The sequence below is a fragment of the Tursiops truncatus genome, chromosome 3 (assembly GCF_011762595.2).
Source record: "Tursiops truncatus isolate mTurTru1 chromosome 3, mTurTru1.mat.Y, whole genome shotgun sequence".
In the NCBI taxonomy this organism is placed as follows: Eukaryota; Metazoa; Chordata; class Mammalia; order Artiodactyla; family Delphinidae; genus Tursiops; species Tursiops truncatus.
This window is the reverse complement of record NC_047036.1, coordinates 121,897,231-121,917,063: the sequence shown is the minus strand read 5'-3', so window position 1 is coordinate 121,917,063 and position 19,833 is coordinate 121,897,231. Positions and strand designations below refer to the sequence as shown.

General features: G+C 43.2%; 1 protein-coding gene across 4 annotated transcripts in view; it reads left to right on the top strand.

The window, feature by feature from the left end:
* Window positions 1–14,777: 14,777 nt before the first annotated feature.
* The window catches only part of PRELID2 (PRELI domain containing 2), a 137,856-nt gene continuing 132,800 nt past the window's right edge, over window positions 14,778–19,833 (top strand). The window contains exon 1 of one of the 4 annotated variants that reach the window (XM_073802656.1): window positions 14,778–14,968. In XM_073802656.1, coding sequence (XP_073658757.1) covers window positions 14,894–14,968 — 75 coding nt within the window. In that variant the 5' untranslated portion in view covers window positions 14,778–14,893. The remainder of the gene's footprint in view (window positions 14,969–19,833) is intronic. The other 3 variants (XM_073802657.1, XM_073802658.1, XM_019924632.3) reach the window with 3 other exon arrangements.

Below are 19,833 nucleotides of genomic sequence, written 5' to 3'. Positions count from 1 at the left end.
TTCGAAACCATAATTCACAAACATATAAAACAAAGGCTACAGAACTTATTGTTATAGTTTCACTTAAATTTCCTCTAAAACATCAATATCATAGGTTTAATGTCTTTCTTATTTCTCTTCTTGTTTTTCTATATGTGTTTTTAGATACCCTCAGAGTTTCAGCATTATTAATTTTATTCCTTTCCTTGGGTCATAAAATTCTTAGCAGATCCTGAAGAAAAGATTACCTTATCAGAATTGCCTAGATTGCAGAACTTTGGTTTATTGACTGACTAATTCTTGATTATACTTGTTTGTTTCTCTCAAGGTGATTCTAACCCAAACTACCTTTCTATATTAAGCTTTTCTATGAAAGCTTAACTATAAAAATTAACTATAATTTTCTATAGTTAAATTACACCTGTTAATTCCAGTGCGGCTATTTCAGGCCTTATCTTATGCCTAGGGTTTTAATTTTGCAACCTAGTATTTATCTCTGATTAAAAAAAAAATCACTTGGCCATTGTTATATATAACCTATTATCTTGTCGTATTCAAATATTGATTTTTGTCTCTTAGCATTAAAAAGTTACATCTCCCTTATTAGCATTGAGATTTAATCTCCTAGGGGTTGAGAGATTAAGTCTGTGTAGTTAGTGTTCCTCTGTAGGTCATCTGGCAAACACTGTGGAACCCCCTTTCTGGTTGGTTATTGTGGGTGCCCACCCAAACTGAATAGTCCTTCTTGTTCTTGGCATATACATTTTCTGGGGCTTTTTGACTTACACTGTCCAGTGTTGATTCTTAACAGATAAAGTAGACATATGACTGTGCTTTATAAACATACAAGATTCATAGAAGAAATATCAAACCCTCTTAATTATTAAAATCAATAAAAAATAAACATGATCTATTATAGTCACTACATTCTATTACAGTAATCTTTTGGGCAAACTTCCTAATAACTTTTCTATTTTGAGTCATTTTGAATTCATGGTCTTTCACAAAACTCATCTTGTCCTGTAAACCATGATGATGATTATGATGGTGATGGTGATGGTGATGATGATGGTGACGGTGCTTTTGATGCTCAAATTGTAACTTCATCCTAAGAGATGCATCTTCTTTTGAATGGGCAAGAGTAAACTATAGTGTTTAAGGATGCACATTTGGGTGATAAAATCAAAAAAACAAGAAACAAGAAAGTTATTATTATAAAAGTGAGGAGATGAGGAAGGGGAAGGGGGTGTGATCAGAATGAGGCTCATGGTAGGAGCTTATGGAATAGGTGGCAAAGTTCTATTTTTTGATCTGGGCAAACATTTGACTTTTGTGTGTGTGTGTGTGTGTGTGTGTTATATCTGCTCTATTTGTATAATAGTAATTTTATTTAAAAAACTGTCACCGTATGGTCACTGGGGGGCCCTTTATGTTGACTCCTTTATCCTTTATACACTGCCCCTAATATTCTTGAAAACTCTTTTGCTTTTTTGGCAACAATAGGATGTTGGAGAGATGTTCTGAAATTTTTTTTTTCCATCATAAATCATGAAATTAGCTACCTTCCAAAGGATTCTGTTTTCTTGTAATAGGAAATAATTCTAAAGACCAGGAGCTGGGCTCTGGGGATGCACATGGAAATGTGTGGGGAGCAAGAATGCATTCCTGTTGCTACTGGGTCACTGAGAGCTGAAAACATACTTATTAAGGTTATTATTTCACACTGGTATTTCCAATTTAACTTACGGTACTGCTATTCCATACTTCTCTTGTATTATATAAGGTTTCATCAAGTACAAGCCTTTCTCCTGAATTGACAGTCTTTTTGGTCTGATGAAGCTCCTGAATGGGACCAAGACATGCTTTATATCACATTCTGCTCTTTGGTACAATAATTCCCAAACTTTTGTCAGTCACATAATTCCTAAATTTTTTTCTACAAATTTGCTAAGTTTATAATTTTGTATCATTTATATTATTGTTTTCTTAATATTTTTGTTTAATCAACATTAAAGTGACCCCCTTAAAAGAATGATATTCATATTAGGCAATAATATCTGTGGAAATATAAGGTTTCATTAATGGGCCATATATTTTTTCCAATATCTATTAAGATGGATGTGAGTGTTGGAATTTGAGGCGACTCAATAAATGTCATCTTTCTCACTCAAGTTTAGCGCCACCTGAAAGGTAGACAAAAATCAGGAAAAAAGAGCTCAAAATATGAGGTTCATTACTAATAAAGGCTGCACTGGGGATGTTGCTTAGGAGCTGAATGATTACGGGCTCCCTTAGAGTGGACCCCAGGCTTGGATAGACACATCCACCGACAGACTTGACCTGCAGTGTGGCCCCATTTTCCTCATAGCCAAGGACAGCACAGAAGTTGTCCTCTCTGAAGGAGACAGATTCAAACAGTAAGGAGAGAAAGACTGAGCTTCCATACTTAGTTTTTTCTCCAAACTCACCAATCAGGCAGGAATGAGTAAGGGAGCAGAGAGGGGCCAGGGAACATTAAGCTAATGGATATTTCTGTAAATAAAACACAAAGTCAGGGGAAATAACTACTAAAAATACATGTTTGTCCATGTATAGAGTTAAAGCATCTAAGTACAACTTTTGGGAAATGCTGCTATAGTGAACAGTGTTACGATAAAGTGCCTGTGAAGTTCACCTTGTCCAGTATTTCTTGGGTACCTTCCCTGCATCTCAGTTTATTTGTTACATTTGGAGGAACATATTTAATGTAGAAGAGTCTGTCTGAGTCCAAATCAGAGTGAGTCATATTGACAATGTAGCACATATGCCATCTGGGTCATTTTTCAGATACTTGCGTTAAATAAACTATCATTATGAAATCATAATCAAAAGGTTCCAGCCCTTCTTATGCCACTGGGTGTTATTTTACCTGCACTATTCACAAAGTGACTATACTATGGCAAAATCTTCTGAGTTTTCATTCTTTATTTCCTTAATTGAGTCGGGGACACTTATTCCATTCAAATATTTTGATATGGTAGTTTCCTCTGTTCAGGCTCCATAGAATGACAGTGCTTAAAGGAAAAAGTAGAGATACCCTGACTCCCCCCTTGTGTTATAGAGATGAGAAGTGAAGGTCTGAAAAGGCAAAGGACTTGTCCAAAGTCACATCCTACTTAACTGACTTAACCTCGGATTTGGGGTCTTCTAACTCTCAGTTCATTAATTTTTTAATGCTGCCCCTGGGCTGTTAAACATAAAGTCAAAATGAGAAAGCAAGGAGTCTTAGCAGAGAAAAATTATTTCCTATCATTTTCTATCTCTAAAATATATTTTGAATCTCTCCATTCTTTTCCATGTTCCATACCATCACCATAGTCCAGTCAACATCACCTCCTACCTGGATCACTGAAGTAACCTCAAAACACGTCTTCCCCATTTTCAACCTCCAATTCAGTTTCTTCCCTTCACATGAGTTGTTCACGGGAATGCTTTATCTTTTATTTTTCACCACTCAGAACTCAAGCCCTAACTTTTTTGATTCCTCATACTGTGATCTCTAATAGAACACAAACTTTCCCCCATATTTAGCTGATTTAAAGATCTGTAAAATGAAAATATAGGTACTAATTTATTGGAAAAACTCCACCTATAAGTGGACCCATGCAATTCAAACCTGTGTTGTTCAAGGGTCAACTGTATATCTATTTTGTTTATTGATGTTTCCTCAGTGTCTGGAAAACTGCCTGTATGTGATGGCTCCCCAAAAAAATATTTATTGAAAGAAATAACAGCAAACACTACCCATTGGATACTTACAGATTTTAAGATAAAGACATGGAACAGAATTTTGGGGATTTTGGCTCAAAGATACATGGCCTGGTATGTCTAGGTTAACAAGGAGATGCTTTTTTCTTTTTAAATTTTATTTATTTATTTATTTTTGGCTGCGTTGGGTCTTCGTTGCTGTGCAAGGGCTTTCTCCAGTTGTGGCAAGCAGGGGCTACTCTTCGTTGCGGTGCGCGGGCTTCTCATCACAGTGGCTTCTCTTGTTGCGGAGCCCGGGTTCTCGGCGTGCGGGCTCAGTAGTTGTGGCACACAGGCTTAGTTGCTCTGCAGCACGTGCGATCTTCCTGGACCAGGGATCGAACCCGTGTCCCCTGCATTGGCAGGCGGATTCTTAACCACTGCGCCACCAGGGAAGTCCAAGAAGTTGCATTTTAGTAAGACAGTACAGCTAACAGATTGCAGTAATAGCATGGATTATCAAATGCTTCTACAATAACTTTTAGACTGCAGCAAAATGAAAAAAAGGGTTTCCAAGAATCTATAAATCAACATAGCATATTAAAGTGTTGTAAAAAACTAAGCAAATCTATATTTTTCAACCTCTCATCCTGTCAAGAAGATGAAACACAATCCTGTTATGAACTGGCTTAGGTAAGTCCTATTGGTTGAAGTATGGAGACTTTAAGGTTTTCTTTTTATTAGTCATTAGTTAACTACTGAGAATTTTCATCTTAAGCAAACTTTCTTATAAGTATCTGAGTAGGTGTGTTAGGCCTCACCTTCTTTGTCTGTAAACTGTGGATATAACAGTTCCTGGCTATTGTGGTGAGGATGAAATAAAACACATGCAAATTACTCAAAGCAATTACACAAAGAACAGTGCCTGACTCATATTAAGTGCCCAAGAAATGTTACCTATTATTACGAAAAGCTTGTATTCGTGCTTTAGTTCCTTTATTATTTTATTTATTTTATTATTTAGTTCCTTTATTATTTTATTTGAATAGCAATTTCCTCTATCAGAGAACTTATTTATACATCACCTTATCTGAATTGCATGAAAGATTCAGCACTTAGTGTTTGCAGGGTGCCAGAGATACAAAGAAACGTAAGACCCAGTCCCATCTTTGAGAAATATGCAATTGAGTTCCAGCAAAGTACTTTATCCTATGGCTTGCTTTTAGAAAATACCACTCCAAGGGAGCTAAATTTGGACTGTCAGCTTTTTACCAATTAGGATTCTCTAGGTTGCAAGTAAGAGAAGCCAGCTCAGACTGGCTTGGACTACAAAGTGGATTTGTTAGCCCATGTATGGGGCAATGAAAATAGTGTGGTGTGATTGGGGGTAATTGGTGAGGGGTTCCATAGTGTTCACTTTAAGGCCGAGATTAAAAAAAAAAAAAAAGACTGGGAATTCCCTGGCAATCCAGTGGTTAGGTCTCCATGCTTCCATTGCAGGGGGAATGGGTTCAATCTCTGGTCAGGGAACTAAGATCCCACAAGCTGTGCGGTGTGGCAAAAAAAAAAAAAGAAAAAAAGGCCTAGAATTTCCTATCTGTTGTTTCACAGATAGGAATGCCACAGGGATGGCATCAAACCAAGGCTGTGGCCCCAGTAAACCTCTCTTTATGTCTCACAGGTCCAGACTGGGTCAGATGCCCATTCTACTGCCAATCAGTGGTAATGGAGATCTTTCCTAGGCCAGTAAGGCCCACCACTGAAGCTAGGGGTCGAGTGAACACCTGAAGAAAAACAGGGTTCTATCCTGAAGACAGAGGGCAGGATGAATGCAGAGTAAACGACCATCAATTCCCAGCCTACCCTTCGAAGGGGGAACTGTATCTTACTTTTCTTTATGTTCTAACACGTTCTGTGCCAGCTGCACAGAAGATGCTTAATAAATACTAGCAGAAAGTCTGGGTAGTGAATAGACCTAGGAAGAATTATTTATTCACCTTACATAAGCCTCCTGCGTCCAAGAAATGCTTGTCCCAGGAACTAGCATGACCAGTGTTTTCTTGTTTAATTGCCTTTTCCCTTAGCAATATAACCATGGGTTCCATCCAGTCCCAGTAGTGCTAGAGGGGAGGTCTGGATTGACCCTTCCTTCTGGAGCCCCATCGTTGTTTAATTATAAGTTGTGATGTTCCTCATTCATTCCCAGGTCATGGGGCATCTTTTGGCTGGTTGGTATCGTACGTCATGGTAGATGAGTCAATCTTCTAAGGTTTGTGCCCAGAGAAATTGCCATTTAAGCTCCCTCTTTATTTCAGCTCTGAGGTTAGGGAAGCAGATGTTGATGGACTAATTAGCATCTGAGGAGGACTCAAAATGATCTCCTGATCCTTAAACTGTTGTTTAATCGGTTGTCCCAGAGAGACACTGAGAGCCTCACTGGAATGTTGCTTCATGCAGAAAAAAACAGCCCGGCCTAGCCTCCAAGTCATCATAGGTAATGACAATGGTAACAACTATAGTAAAAAAAAAAAAAAAAAAAGAAAGAAAAGCAAGTCTAACGCCTGGTCACAAGTAAGAATAATGTTAGGTACATGTGACATTGGTAAATGTGTTACATCCCTGGAATTAACCCTTTGACTTGCATGCTCAGCTTATCTTTTAGCTCATCTCTAACTAAGACAGCATCCGTATTTTAGGGGTAGGCTTGGGGTAACCAAGTACATACAACCACTGCATAATATCATCTTCAATAGTCATTTAAGCTTTTGGGGAGCTAAAAGCAAAGTCAGGAGCCGCTTTATTCTGAGACATCACTACCACATTAATTAGATATGCTCTTACTGGTAAGATCAGCCTTCTTGGCGAGCAAACAAAGGCCGTTGCTTGACGGCTTAAGTTAATCTTGATGTGACTGTTCTAGGAAAAGAATATTTTTTTCCAAAGAGGAAAGAATTATTCAAAGTCCTTGCATGAATCGTCTATTTCTAGGGGTACTTTCTCTAATATTTATGTTTACCTCGAATTTTATTTTCTCATGCTTTCATGAGTCACCAATACCTCTTTTGATTGGCTTATTCTTTCTTCAGAATTATGAATGCCTTTAAACGCTCTTTTGTGTTCTGCCTTCTAATCATTCCAGTTTTCTTCCAGTGACTTTGTGTCTATTAGTTTGCACCTCTGCAGAGAAAAATTTGGGGAGACTGGATTCTACTCCCTGTGGATGAGTTAACCTCTGCAAGCTTCAGTTTATTCATCTGTACACTGTGGATAGGAATGATAATGGATGTGGTACTCTACCCGGATCCCCTCTTCAGGACCTATGCTTCCTCCAACCCCCAACCGAAAGCCGTGCTCCTCACTGGGAATTGTCCTGCACTGCAAGGGAATTGCCTCCCCTAGCCCCTCGCCTCAGTGGGACTCACCCAGAACCAGAGCTTCTGCTCCTATAGGGTTGGCTGAGACTCAGTTGGAACCATATTTTGGGTTAGATTATCTCTTTGCCTAATCTTGCATTCTTCACTACTGGTGGTTGTATCTCCCAAAGCACCCCCAATCCTCCTGTACGTCATTGACTGATGACATTCACATTTCTGCCTGATCTCATCAATCAGATATTCCTTTGAGAAAAGTAATAACTAACTCAAGGCAGAGTTAAGTTGTCTTAAGTTTGTTATTTGTCCCTAAACTCACTCTTCTTTTGCTCTGGGGCTCTTCATGGTTGCCTCTTTCTCCTCCAACAGTTCCAGCCCTCCAATTCCTTACTGCTCACACCTTCTTGCCCTAGAAAAATAGGTGGGAAGGGAAAAGACTTGGTAAACTTATTCTCATTGAGGCTGAACATGTTACCCCTTAGCTTTCTAAGTTACACTTCTTTTGAAATTCTCTATGTGTGCCTTTTGTTTTATTATCATTGTTCCCTGTATTATGACCACAGCTGCCCTTCCGTAATTTCTGGTTTTCAGTCTGGTGTGAGATCAGTCTTTTAAAATTCGTCTTCTCAGACAGGAAATATCTTAGATTCTTTTATAATTCATGCCATTAATTGCTACCGCTATTACAAAGAAAATTTCCCCTTTTGTACGAACATCATGAGGTAAATTGGCCTTAAAGGATGCAGTTTTACCAAACAAAATAAATAAAATTCTCAGTGGATTTCTAAACAATCAAGGTGGAAAAAGTAAAAAGAAAGAGTTGAAAATATAAATGTGAAAGGCAGCTCAACTTTCAAAGGTATCAAGAGTTGGGTTGATTTGCAGATGGAATAAGGCCTGGCAGGCAATAAGGGGTTCTTTTCTCTTTTCTTTTTTTCCTGGCATATGAACTCATAACAGCTAAATTTTTCTCCCACTTTATATTAGGCAGGAGTCTCAGTTGAAAGTGTTAGAAAACTCAGCTCAAATTAAGTTAAGCAGAAAAGGCGATTTACTAGAAGGATTCCGGAGAAACTCAGAAAACCCAAGGAGCTGCAGGAAACAGGGCAGCTCATGGGATTCAGGGACTAGACCTGGAAATCCGGTTCCACCAGCCTCTCTTTTCATCTTTGATCTCTGCTTGTTTGTGTCTGGTGTTGTGGGTTGATACCTTTGTCCTCTAAAAGGTATTGAAGTCCTAATGCCCAGTACCTGTGAATACCTTATTTGGAAAGAGAATTTTAATAGATGAGCAAATTAAGATGATGTGTTAGTTTGTTGGGGTTGCCATAACAAAGTACTACAGACTGCATGGCTCAGACAATATAAATTTCTTTCCTGAGAATTCCCTGGAGGTCCAGGGTTAGGACTCTGTGCTCTCACTGCCGAGAGCCCGGGTTCAATCCCTGGTCAGGGAACTAAGATCCCACAGGCTGCGTGGCATGGCCAAGAAAAATAAATAAAGAAATTTATTTCCTTACAGTTCTGGTGGCTGGAAGTCTAAGATCAAGATGTTGACAGGGTTAAAATGGTCCTCAAACAAAAGTCCTATCTTTTTACCCTGTAACTACCCTTCAAGGACTCTGTTCTAAAAAAGCAATGAAACATGCTGATAAAAATTTACCCACCAGGATTTTCATGATAGCAATAGTTCCTACCATGTCCCTCCCCAGCTCAAAGTTTTCAGTAACTTCCCATTTCACGCAGAGATAAAGCCAAAATCTTCACCAATGGCCTAGAAGACTCTATGTGACCTACATCCCTATTACTTTTTTGACCTTTTCTCCCAGGACTCTGCTCCAGCCACACTGGCCTCAGTTCTCAAATACACCAGGCAAAGGAGTGCTGTCTTAGGGCCTTTGAACTTGCTACTCCCTCTGCCTGGAATGATCATCCTTCAAGTATGAACATGACTTGCTCCCTCTCTTCTTTCAAATCTTCTACTTAAATGTCACTTTGTCTGGGAAGTCTTCCCTTCTGCCCTGCCCCCATTTATCATCCTTCTTCTCCACTTTTTCTCCTTAGCACACATACTTGTGTAATACCAGATATTTTACATATTTGTTTTGCTCTGCGTTGGAAATTGAATGCCTTCTAGGTTCTCTATAACACGTGGATGGTATGATGACCAGCTGGCTCCTTGCCCTGGAACGTTTCTTCTCTGCCTGATTAAAATTCTTGAACTTCCTTTGTGTTGAGCTGCACCCCTCAGGCCTGCAAGCCCTTTACTTTCCCAGCCTCAAGACTGAAGAAAGAGCCCGGAGTCAGGGACAGAGACATCACCGGTTTAATGGATGGGAGAGCTTACACGTCTAAAGCAAGGACCTGGAGCTATACCCCACTGTCACCCCACCGTCTGTAGATGGAGGACAGGGCATGGCAGAAGTCTTTGGCTGGGGAGGAATGTGTATGTGTTACCAGTTGCAGAGGGAATTGAAGTCAGGTTACCAGGGAAACCAGCAGAGGGACACGCCCCTTTGATAAATTATCATAGTGGAGATAGTTCTGATCTAAAGATTAGAACAGTCACTAGTTGGGGCTAGGGGCAAGTATGTAGGCATTTACCAATTAGGCTCTATGATTTAGAGGGAAGGTCAGTCATGTGAGTAGGTGTAGTTAAAGCAGGGGATGTACAGAGAGCAAGAGAACCGCTATTCTGAGTCACCTGACCATACACTCTGTCTCCTCAGTGTCATCCTTAGTCAATTGGGGGAAGAGAAGTCTGGTTCAATGATGCCATGGGTCTAACTTACCCTGACATTGTGAACTTGTTCTGAGACTTTGCCTTGTTTTCCCTGCAGATTTCTGCTTTGTGCCCTTGTATCCATATTGCCTGCCCTGAGTCTCTAGTCCATATCTGAAATCTCAGGGAGCTAGAAGGGAATTTAGAGATAAAATTGGCCCATGTGGTCCTTTTGTTGATGGTGAAACTGAGGTGCAGGGGCGGGAAGGAACTCGCTCAAGGTCATATTCTATGTTAAGTACATTCATGAATTTATTCAATATATACTATGTGCTAGGCACTTGTAGAATAATAGAAAAAATATATATTGGTCTCTGCCCCCCTCCCCCCCTACACTCCCCTCTCCCACCTCTTAAACTCCTCCTGGCACAGAGCTCCTAAAACCCTTGTCATATCCTAAGTGATAAAAGCACTAGGAGCATATTTTTTTCTAATATTTGGTCTTTGACTCTGTTCCCGACACCAAGCTCCTAAATCCCCTGGAAATTTCTGGGTGATAGGAGTGTCTTTTGTTCTAATGAGGCAACTCTGGCTAGGCTGCTGGATGGGGGCTGATCACCAGAAAGACCAAACCAGGATTAGAAACTTGGAATTTTCAGCCGCATCCCCCATGCTCCAGAGACGGGAAATGGGCTGGAAGTGGAGTTAATGATTGATCCTGCCTCTGTGTGATGAAGACTTCATAAAAATCCCCAAAGTATGGGGCTCGGAGAGCTTCCAGGTTGCTGAACATGTGGAGGTGCTGGGGGAGTGGGATGGCCGGAGAGGGCATGGAAGCTCGATGTCCCTTCCCACCTAGTCCTATGCAACTCTTCCATCTGGATGTTCATCTCTAACCTTTGTCATATCCTTTTATAATAAACCGGTAAACAGTAAGTAAACTGTTTCCCTGAGTTCTGTAAGCTGCTCTAGCAAATTAATTGAACCATGGGAACCTCTGATTTATATATAGCCCATCAGGTAATCACCTTGACATGGGCTTGACATCTGGAGGGAGGGGCAGTCTTGTGGGAGTGAGCCCTTAACCTGTGGGGTCTGAAGCTATCTCCAGATAGATCGTGTAAGAATTGTGTTAAATTGGAGAACACCCAGTGTGACACCCAGGTGTCACAGAATTGCCTGATGTGAGGGAAACCCCTACGCATCTAGTGTCAGAAGTGTGAGTGTGGTAGTTATGTGAGAATAAAAGAAACACAAGAGGCGGACTGAGGTTTTTCCTACTCAGCACTGAATAGGGAAGAGTGAATAAGACACAGTTCTTTCCAGTCTGGACAACCTCACAGTTCAATGGAGAATTCACATAAACAGACAATTACAAGACTGGATAAAAAAGATCAGTGAGGGCTTCCCTGGTGGCGCAGTGGTTGAGAGTCCGCCTGCCGATGCAGGGGACACGGGTTCGTGCCCCGGTCCGGGAAGATCCCACATGCCGGAGAGCGGCTGGGCCCGTGAGCCATGGCCGCTGAGCCTGTGCATCCGGAGCGTGTGCTCCGCAATGGGAGAGGCCACAACAGTGAGAGGCCCGCATACCACACAAAAAAAACAAAAAAAACCCCAAAAAACCCTATTAAAAAAAAAAAAGATCAGTGAGAGAGAGATGGTCAGCATGAAGAGGGTGAGAACGGCACAGAGGTGAGAGGGCAAGGAGAGAAGGTCAGGGCTGAAGCTCTCCATCCACTTAAATCTCACAGTGTTTATAAAGGGCCAATCATCCATTCTTTCCATCCAAATGTATTGGATGTTCTTCTACTGGGCCTTGCCTTGAAGATACAAAGATGAGTCTGGTATCTTAAAGGTCAAATAAGGTCATGAACTTGTGAGGTTGGCCCCCAAATTTCCAAACTCGAGTCCCTGACTGGTTAAGCCACTCAATTTCAAAGCAAAGGAAATTTGTTTCACAGGCCCTTTCTCTTCCTTGGGACACAGTGAGTAAGTTGTGCAAACTGGCTGTGATTCTGAGCCACAAGACTGCTTGGAGGTGGCCTCCCTTGTCAAGCCCCGCACCCCTTTTCACCTTCAGAGTGCTCTGATGTCCTTGGAACGGGCAGGTAGTGTTTGTTCTTACACAAGGCAGTTGGCCAGCCAGCCCAAGTAGAGCCAACAGGTGCTGGGTCCTTTAATCTTTCAGGACACAACCTTGGCCTTTTGTGGCTGGTTAATCAGGAGTGGGTGAGCAGCTGTCCAAGGATACATTCTGGAAGAAATCGGTGGTCCGGGTGGAGCGTGGGCACAGGGTCCAATCTGGTAGGAGCTTCTCTTTCACACCCAGTATCCAACTGCTGTCTGGCTGCAGAGGCAGATTAGAGACACCATCAACTCCACAAGTAAATTATCTCTCCTTTGTAGGCCTGTGTAATTCCCCAGGCACATTGGTGTTCGTTCTTTTCCTGTAAGGATGGGCTGGTGATATAGTAGAGTTGCTTTATACATACATTCAACATGTAATGGCTTTGGTGCCTCACTCTCCACCCCACTTCTCATTCAGTATTTCAAGGTAATGGAGCCCATAGGTTTAGTAAGGTGGGGATTAAGAATTAACTAGTGGGTTTAGCAATTTGGTCCTTGGTGACCTTGACAGCAGTAAGTTCAGTGGAGTGCCAGGGGCCTGAACTGGCTGGAGTGGGTTCAAGAGATTATAAGAAGAAAATGGAGCAGAGAGTTGAAATAGAGCTGGAAGAAGATATGGGGTTAAGAGTAGATTTTTTTTTTTTAAGATGGAAGAAATCACAGTGTACTTGTATGCCGGTTGTAATGATCCAGTAGAGGCAAAACTGATGGTTCAAAAAAGAGGGAGTGGTTATGGCTTGAGATGTCCTTGAACCAGAAAGAGGACAAAGAACTTTTAGGGATGTGGTAGAGCTGTGTAGGGGAGGAAAAAGTTTTCCTTGACCCTCTTAGAGTCCCTGGCTAGATGTGAAAATTAAACTGACAAAGACAGATTAACAGGAGAAAAGCAGACACATTTACTTCCTGTAAGTTTTATAAGTGACATGGGAGCCTTCATCAGGAAATGAAGACCTGAAGAAATGGTTAAACCTAAGTGTTTTTATTCTTGGTTTGATGAAGAGTGGGCAGTTGTGGAGAAATATGATAGGACAAAGGGTACGAGGTAAGTGTAGCAAACTGGGGGAAACTTGGCAAGACCTGTTTGTTCGGATTCTTCCTGGTGACCCTTCTTCCTGGAGATAAAGATGCTTCTTTCCTCCGGGTATAGAGGGGCACCTGTTAGAAGAGGGTCTTATGACCTGCTTCAGGGGAGAAGGGTGGGGGACAGCCAGAGAGATCTTCCTGCTTCTGCTGTTTTCTCAGACTCCTTCAGCTTAAAATATCCTATATGCTAAGGTGCATGTTTTGGGCTACTGTGTTCTGAACCTCATCAGCTGGTTGTTAAACACAACTGTAATTAAATATTAAATTATATAAATTTACTATTAAATAAACAATATTTTAAAAGGTAATAGATATCCAAAAAGCTTCCCTTCCTAACTTCATTACTACCTTTACCATGGTCTGTGTTCTTGCAGTTATGTCTATCGTGAGTGGGTGGTAGAAATGACACCATGCTGGTCATTTCAAATTGGCCGTGGTGGGAGTATTTACACCACAAAAATTGCAGCCATTAGACATCAGGGCCTTGTTTGGTTTGTTTTTTAAAGGAGAGCTGTTTGTTAACCATCTGCAGCCCATGCCTGGATTTGGTGGACAAGTGGAGAGATTGGCCCTCAACTAAGTGGCAATAGTTTGTCCACAAGAACAGGAGAGAAGGCAGGGCATTTGGACAGGTGGGTAGATAGGTGTGGTAGAGAGATGTTTCCTATTTACTAAGGGAAAAAGGAAGCAAGGTAATCACCTGAGAATAAGACTGGGGAGGGAGGTGTTGGAGGTTTGAAGAGAGAGGAGCCTGGGACAGTAAGTGGGTTAGAGAAATGCAGTCTTTTTGTCTAAGCACCATTAAAAAGGCCCCTTGAGGTTGGTGGTTATGAATCTAAAGAGAGGCCTGGCCCTCCAGGCCCTTTCGGTGGCTTGGGTGAGGCAGTAAGTGGAGAGCTGGATTTTTCCAAGGCTAGGGTTTTGCCAGTCCAGTATGACTATGTGTAAGAGAGATTATAAACGTATAAATGAAAAAACCACCACTTCAAAGACCTCCCTTATTTATCCGAGCTAAAATCATGCCGCCTGTAACTTTAACCTATAATCCTGCTGCTTTTCTATTTTGTGTTAAATCATCTGACAGCAGGGACTGTGCTTTCCTTACTGCGGAATCCAGTGCCTACCACAGTGCTTGGCACATAGTAGGTGGTCAGGAAGTAACATGTTGGATAAATTATCGGATTAATGGATTCACTTGCTTGCTCCATGGTGTTTAACCTTTCATGAGCGTAGGATTTCCTTACGGAGTCAGATGCAGATACGGGCAATTTTTAAGTACTTGAGATGCAACCTAAAGCCTCAGAGGCAGCTGCCCGGGTAGTGTGAGTAACGCAGTTGTTGGTCTTTGTCACACAGGACTCGGCAACACGAGGAGGTTTATATTACAATCCCTAAACTTGGAGGGAGGGTAGTTTATGTATTTATTATTACTGTTTTTTAGTGCTGCCAATAGCGGCTTAAGGCTCCAGGAGAGGTGATGTCAAAAGCCCCGGCGGCGAGGTCCAAGCCTCCAAGGAACTGTGCCGCGGCTCCCGGGCGGATACTTGGGTCCATAGGCGTGGTCGGGGGCGTGGCGTGGCCAGGACGAGGCGTGGCCGGCGCGGGAAGGGCGGGGCCGGGGCCGGGCCGCTCCAGGCGCCTCCAGCCGATACCGCCAGGGGCCCCGGCACCTCCCGCGCCCGCCGCCCGACGGGACGCTGGCGGAAGGGGGCGGGGGCGTGACCGACTGTCTGCTTCTCTGGACAATAAAGTTTAGAAAGTTTGAAGAAGGAGGAGAAAAAAACCTCCCACGCCCCTTCGGCTACCCTGGCGCGGACGCCTGCGGCCCGGCACATACAGAGCTCCAGCAGCAGTGTGCTCGCGGAGGCGTGGCAGGCGCGCCGGAATGGGAGTCACCGTGGACGTGCACGAGGTGTTCAAGTACCCCTTCGAGCAGGTGGTCGCCAGCTTCCTCCGAAAGGTATTCACCCAACTCCGTCTCGGCCGGGGCTCGCATTCTCCCGCGCTGCCCCGGTGGCCCAGCGGTCTGCGCTCCGGGCAGCGGGCGCCCGCAGCTCCCCTCACCTCCACTCTGCACCCCTCTGCCCGCTTGGAGGTCCACACCCACGGTCGGTCTCCCCTTCCAGCTGCGGGTTTCGCCTCTGGGATGTGCTGGGCGAGGGCGGGGGTGGATTTCCTTGAGAGCTCCCCCACCAGGATGAGGGAAAGGCTCCGTGCGCGGCAACACGTTCACACCCTGCCCCAGCTGGAGGGAGAGTCGCGGGGAACCCAAGTTCTGGAGCCCCGGTGAGGCTGCACGGGGTTTCTCCATCTCTCTAGTACATCATTGACTCCTTCAAAGCTAGTGGAGGCTGTTGAAGCCGTCAGCTACCACCTCACCACTTTCTCTTTCATTAACAGCTTAGGACTTTGGGCAGTCCCCATGCCTTAGTTTTGTAATATGTAAAATGGGAAAAATACTAGTAACAACTCAGGAGTTGTGAGGATTCAAGTGAAATAATTCCCATAAAGTGCTTATCACAGTGACTGATGCTTGCTAAGTTCTTTAAAATATATTGTTGTTGTTTGTGCTACTATAACTGTACACCCTAGCCTCAATATTCAGTGGCCCTCTTTATCTCAAGGGCTGCTCCTGGGACTGTGGCTCGTAACAGTAGAATGGGAAATTTCTTTCTAGCCTGGTTCTGCCTTTAGTTAGTTCACTTGATGGCCTTGGTCAAGGGTCATTTTCTCTCTAGGCTTCAGTTTCTGCATCTAAGATGTGTCCACTTAAAAAAAATGCACAACCTAAAAGTTGAGAATTATGTTTTATTGGGCAGACTTGCTGAGGACTTAAGCCTGGATACAGCCTCTGAGATAGCTCCTTGGGGCTGGTCTGAGGAGGTAAGGGAGGGGCCAGGATATATAGGAGTTCAAACAAAGAAAAGGATAGTTGACCATCCAAAGATTACTGCTAATTAAAGAAAACGGACATCTCAAGTTAATGAAATTAGTGTTTTTCTGTGTATGGAACAATGCAAGAGTCTGGGCTCATAGAAATTCATTTGATAAGTGCCTTAACTATCTAGGACCTGTATCCTGTTTTACTCTGTCCTGAATCCCTTCAGGGTGCACCGCTGGGGATGGCTGCAGAGGCTGAAGGACTTATGGCCACAACATCATTGGTTCATTGAAATGGCAAGTGACATTTTTTGTCCACAGATGAGTGTTGTATCAGATCTTCTTTCGGCTTTCACGATCTTGAGGAAGATTTGCAAGAATTGTAATTTGCCTTGGACAGCTGCCACCGGCAGTGCTCCCGGTGTGCCACCTGGAAGCCGGGAGATGGATTTTTTTAAGTGATAAGACCTGACCTCCATTAGAGGATGCACTTGGGGGCCCAGGTCACAAAGGAGTGAGTAGGACCCTGGTTAACATGATGTTGCCATGGAGGCCTTTTTGGCGGGGGAATGTCAGCTGGTTAATATTGTTAATTATCTCCTGTATGTAGTACCTGGTACCTACTAGGTGCTCAGTACAAGTCTGATGAATGATGAATGAATAAATGAATTACAGATGTGCTGTAGACTTTGCCTTAGGCTAGGCTTCTGGGTCCTAAAGAGAAAAAGCCAACACCCCATTTTTGTTTTAGGGCTGGCACTTTGGAGTGTGGATTCTCCAGTGTCACTGCCCCTTTGGAAAGCCTTTCTGGATTGTCCTCATCAGGAGGCAATCTCTGCCTTGTCAGAGCTGGAGGGACACTTTGGGCCTCAGTGACCGTCTTCTACAGTGTTGGGTAGTTACTACTGCATGTATCTTTTCCCTCATTAGACTCTAACCTTCCTCGGGGTAGGTCTCACTCCTGAAGAAGCACGTAGCACAGTGCCAAGCTCTCATTTAGAGAGTACTTGGCATGTGTCAAGCTTCTGGGCTAAATGCTTTTCTTTCATTCAGCAGGTGTTTAGAGACACATTGTGTGCCAGGCTCCGTGCTGGGTGTAGGGCACCACAGACAGACTCTCTTCTCATGGAGCTGATGGTCTCTGGTGGGTGAGACTGACATTAATCAATGATTAACAAGTGAACATGTAACTCCAGCTGATGATGTGTATTTACACAGGGAAAGTTCACAGTGTTGTGAAGTCCCGGGGGGTGGCATTAGGGAAGACTTCTTCGAGAAAGCGACATTTGTGAAGTGATGGCTGAAACGTGAGACGAGTTTCCTAGGCCAGCGGGGCGGGGGAGGAAGTGCTGTCATACATTATCGTTTTTACAGCTTCAGGAATTAGTTATGATTGACTTCCATTCCATGGTCTGGAGAAACTGCGGTTCAGCTTCCAAGTTCCCACAGCTAGCAAGTGGGAGAGCCAGGATTTCAACACATCTGACTCTCAGCTCACACCCCCGAATCGCCAGGCTGTGCTGCGTTGCACATAATAGACACTCAGCTAATCACTGAGGGGATACAGTGCTGTAGACTCTACTTTGCGTGCTCTTTATCCAGTCTCAGTTTCCTTTTGCCTGCAGTCTTCTCTCAGAGTTTATTCATCTCCATCCGGTTGTGCCTGGTCTAAGGGTATAGCTTTGAAGGTGCGAGGGTGAGAAAATACATTGTTTTGGTTGTCTGCTGTGTAACAGATCACCCTAGTGATTTAGTGGCCTAAACCAATGGTAAGCTTTTGATGGAAAGCTTTTAATTCTCACATTTCTACGAGTTGACTGGGCTCAGGTGGGCAGTTTTTAGGTGCCATGTGTTATAGCTGAGGTCGCTTCTATAGCTGGGTTCAGTTAGGATCTGGAAGAGTTTTTTTTTTTTTTTCTGCGGTACGCGGGCCTCTCACTGCTGTGGCCTCTCCCGTTGCGGAGCATAGGCTCCGGACGCGCAGGCTCAGCGGCCATGGCTCACGGACCCAGCTGCTCCGCGGCATGTGGGATCTTCCCGGACCGGGGCACGAACCCGCGTCCACTGCATCGGCAGGCGGACTCTCAACCACTGTGCCACCAGGGAAGCCCTGGAAGAGTTCTTATACAATACTTAGCAAAGTGCCTGGCACATAGTAAGTAAAAACTGAGGAGGACATTTTGGAAGGTAAGGCTAGGGAAAGTGGAGGAGAACATTTGCAGAAAAGGTGTAGGGGTGGGACAGTGTTATCTCTATGGACATTACACTTGCATTCTTTCTACTCACAAGGTAGTCCTTCAGAGATCCCTGGATGGGGCTATGTGACTGTCTCTAGGATGTCAGTAAATTCAGTTGCTCTGAGAATTTTCACCTTATTTTACATTATTCATTCTTTTTTCTTTTCTTTTCTCTCTCTCTCTTTTTTTTTTTTGGCTGCGCGGCATGCGGGATCTTAGTTCCCTGACCAGGGATCAAACCTGTGCCCCCTGCAGTAGAAGCGAGGAGTCTTAACCACTGGACCACCAGGGAGGTCCCCACCTTACATTATTTAAAGCCATGAACTGGAAGTCAGTAGACCTGGGTCCCAATCATTGTGCTTCCTTCATTAAAAGCAGTTTTGAGGTGGCCTTGGGAAACAGTTTTCACCAGCCTATACTGTGCCCTTGAGCAAATTAGAAAGGGGCATCATCTAGGTGGTCTACACCCATAAGCCCACAGTAAATGGGGCTAGTGGGAGGTGTATGGGGCTACTTATGCAAGTTAGAAAAACGTGCTCCTCCTTCTACTAGGTGCCCAATGGCCTGCTTGACTGGAAAACCTTGTGCAGTGAGCAACATGCACAACCTTATGAGACAACCCTACTGTCTTAATTTCTTATCTGTGAAATGATGTGCTATGTACCCCACCAGTCTCCCAGGATTGTTGTGAGGATCAGATGTGTAACAGTTTGACAAGCATATGTTTCTTTTAAAGCATAAGGTAGTAAGAATGATCCTTTTGGCAAAATACCTTTTATTTTTCTTTTAGTCTTTTTGTATTTTTTTTTATTCAAAGGAAAGCACTTGGCAGAAGGGACAATCATAGGATCTCTGGGAAGCATTTAATCTGATTTTGCACAATGGTATGTTTGAAGGTGCTACAGCACTGAGGAAGTTCTATTTTAAATAGAGTCTACTGATCTCTGGCTTTTGGTATGTTAGGGCTTGCCTTCCAAGTTATAATATCCTGCTATTTTTAAAACCTGAGGAATGTTTGCTCTTCTTACACCTGCCTGTTGGCTACTACAGGCAAAATATTAGCTACATGCTTTCAAAGCTAAGTGGCACCTTGAAAGCAAACACCACAATACTCTTTGTTCGTGGAGTGCAATGTTTCTCGTTGAACTCTTCATGGAGGAGTGCTGTGAAAACCAAAATGGTTTATTCATAAGATGCTAAACTGTACTTTCCATGAACTACAGTGTCAGTGCTCTTGACAGTGTGTTTTGGTTTCTTTCTTTGAATGACTCTTAGCTTTCTAGTTCTCATCGTTTATAGCTGTTTCCTTCCTTCTACTTAAAACCATCTGCAAAGAGAACACACTGTTGCATAGATGGATATAGCAGCTGATAGGCTTACTCATCTCTGGAAGCTAACATGGGTCCGTTTAATGGGCTTGCCTTGCATGAGCTGGATTCCTAGATTTTCTAAAAATTTCTTCCTAAAAGATTTCCTAAATTTTGTCTACCTGAAATTTAAAGTCATACAAAAGGCCATTATGTGGCCTGGATTTTTCTTGTTTATTCTTAAATGAGGCCAGAGAAGCTACAGTTTTTCTTAGCATAGAGTTGTTCAGGTTGATTTTCTTGTTATGCTGTAGGTAAAAGAGTCACTGTGAATAGAGTGTAAGCTTCATGGGTGGAGATTTTATCATCTGTTCCTGATGTATCTCAAGTATCCAAAGAGA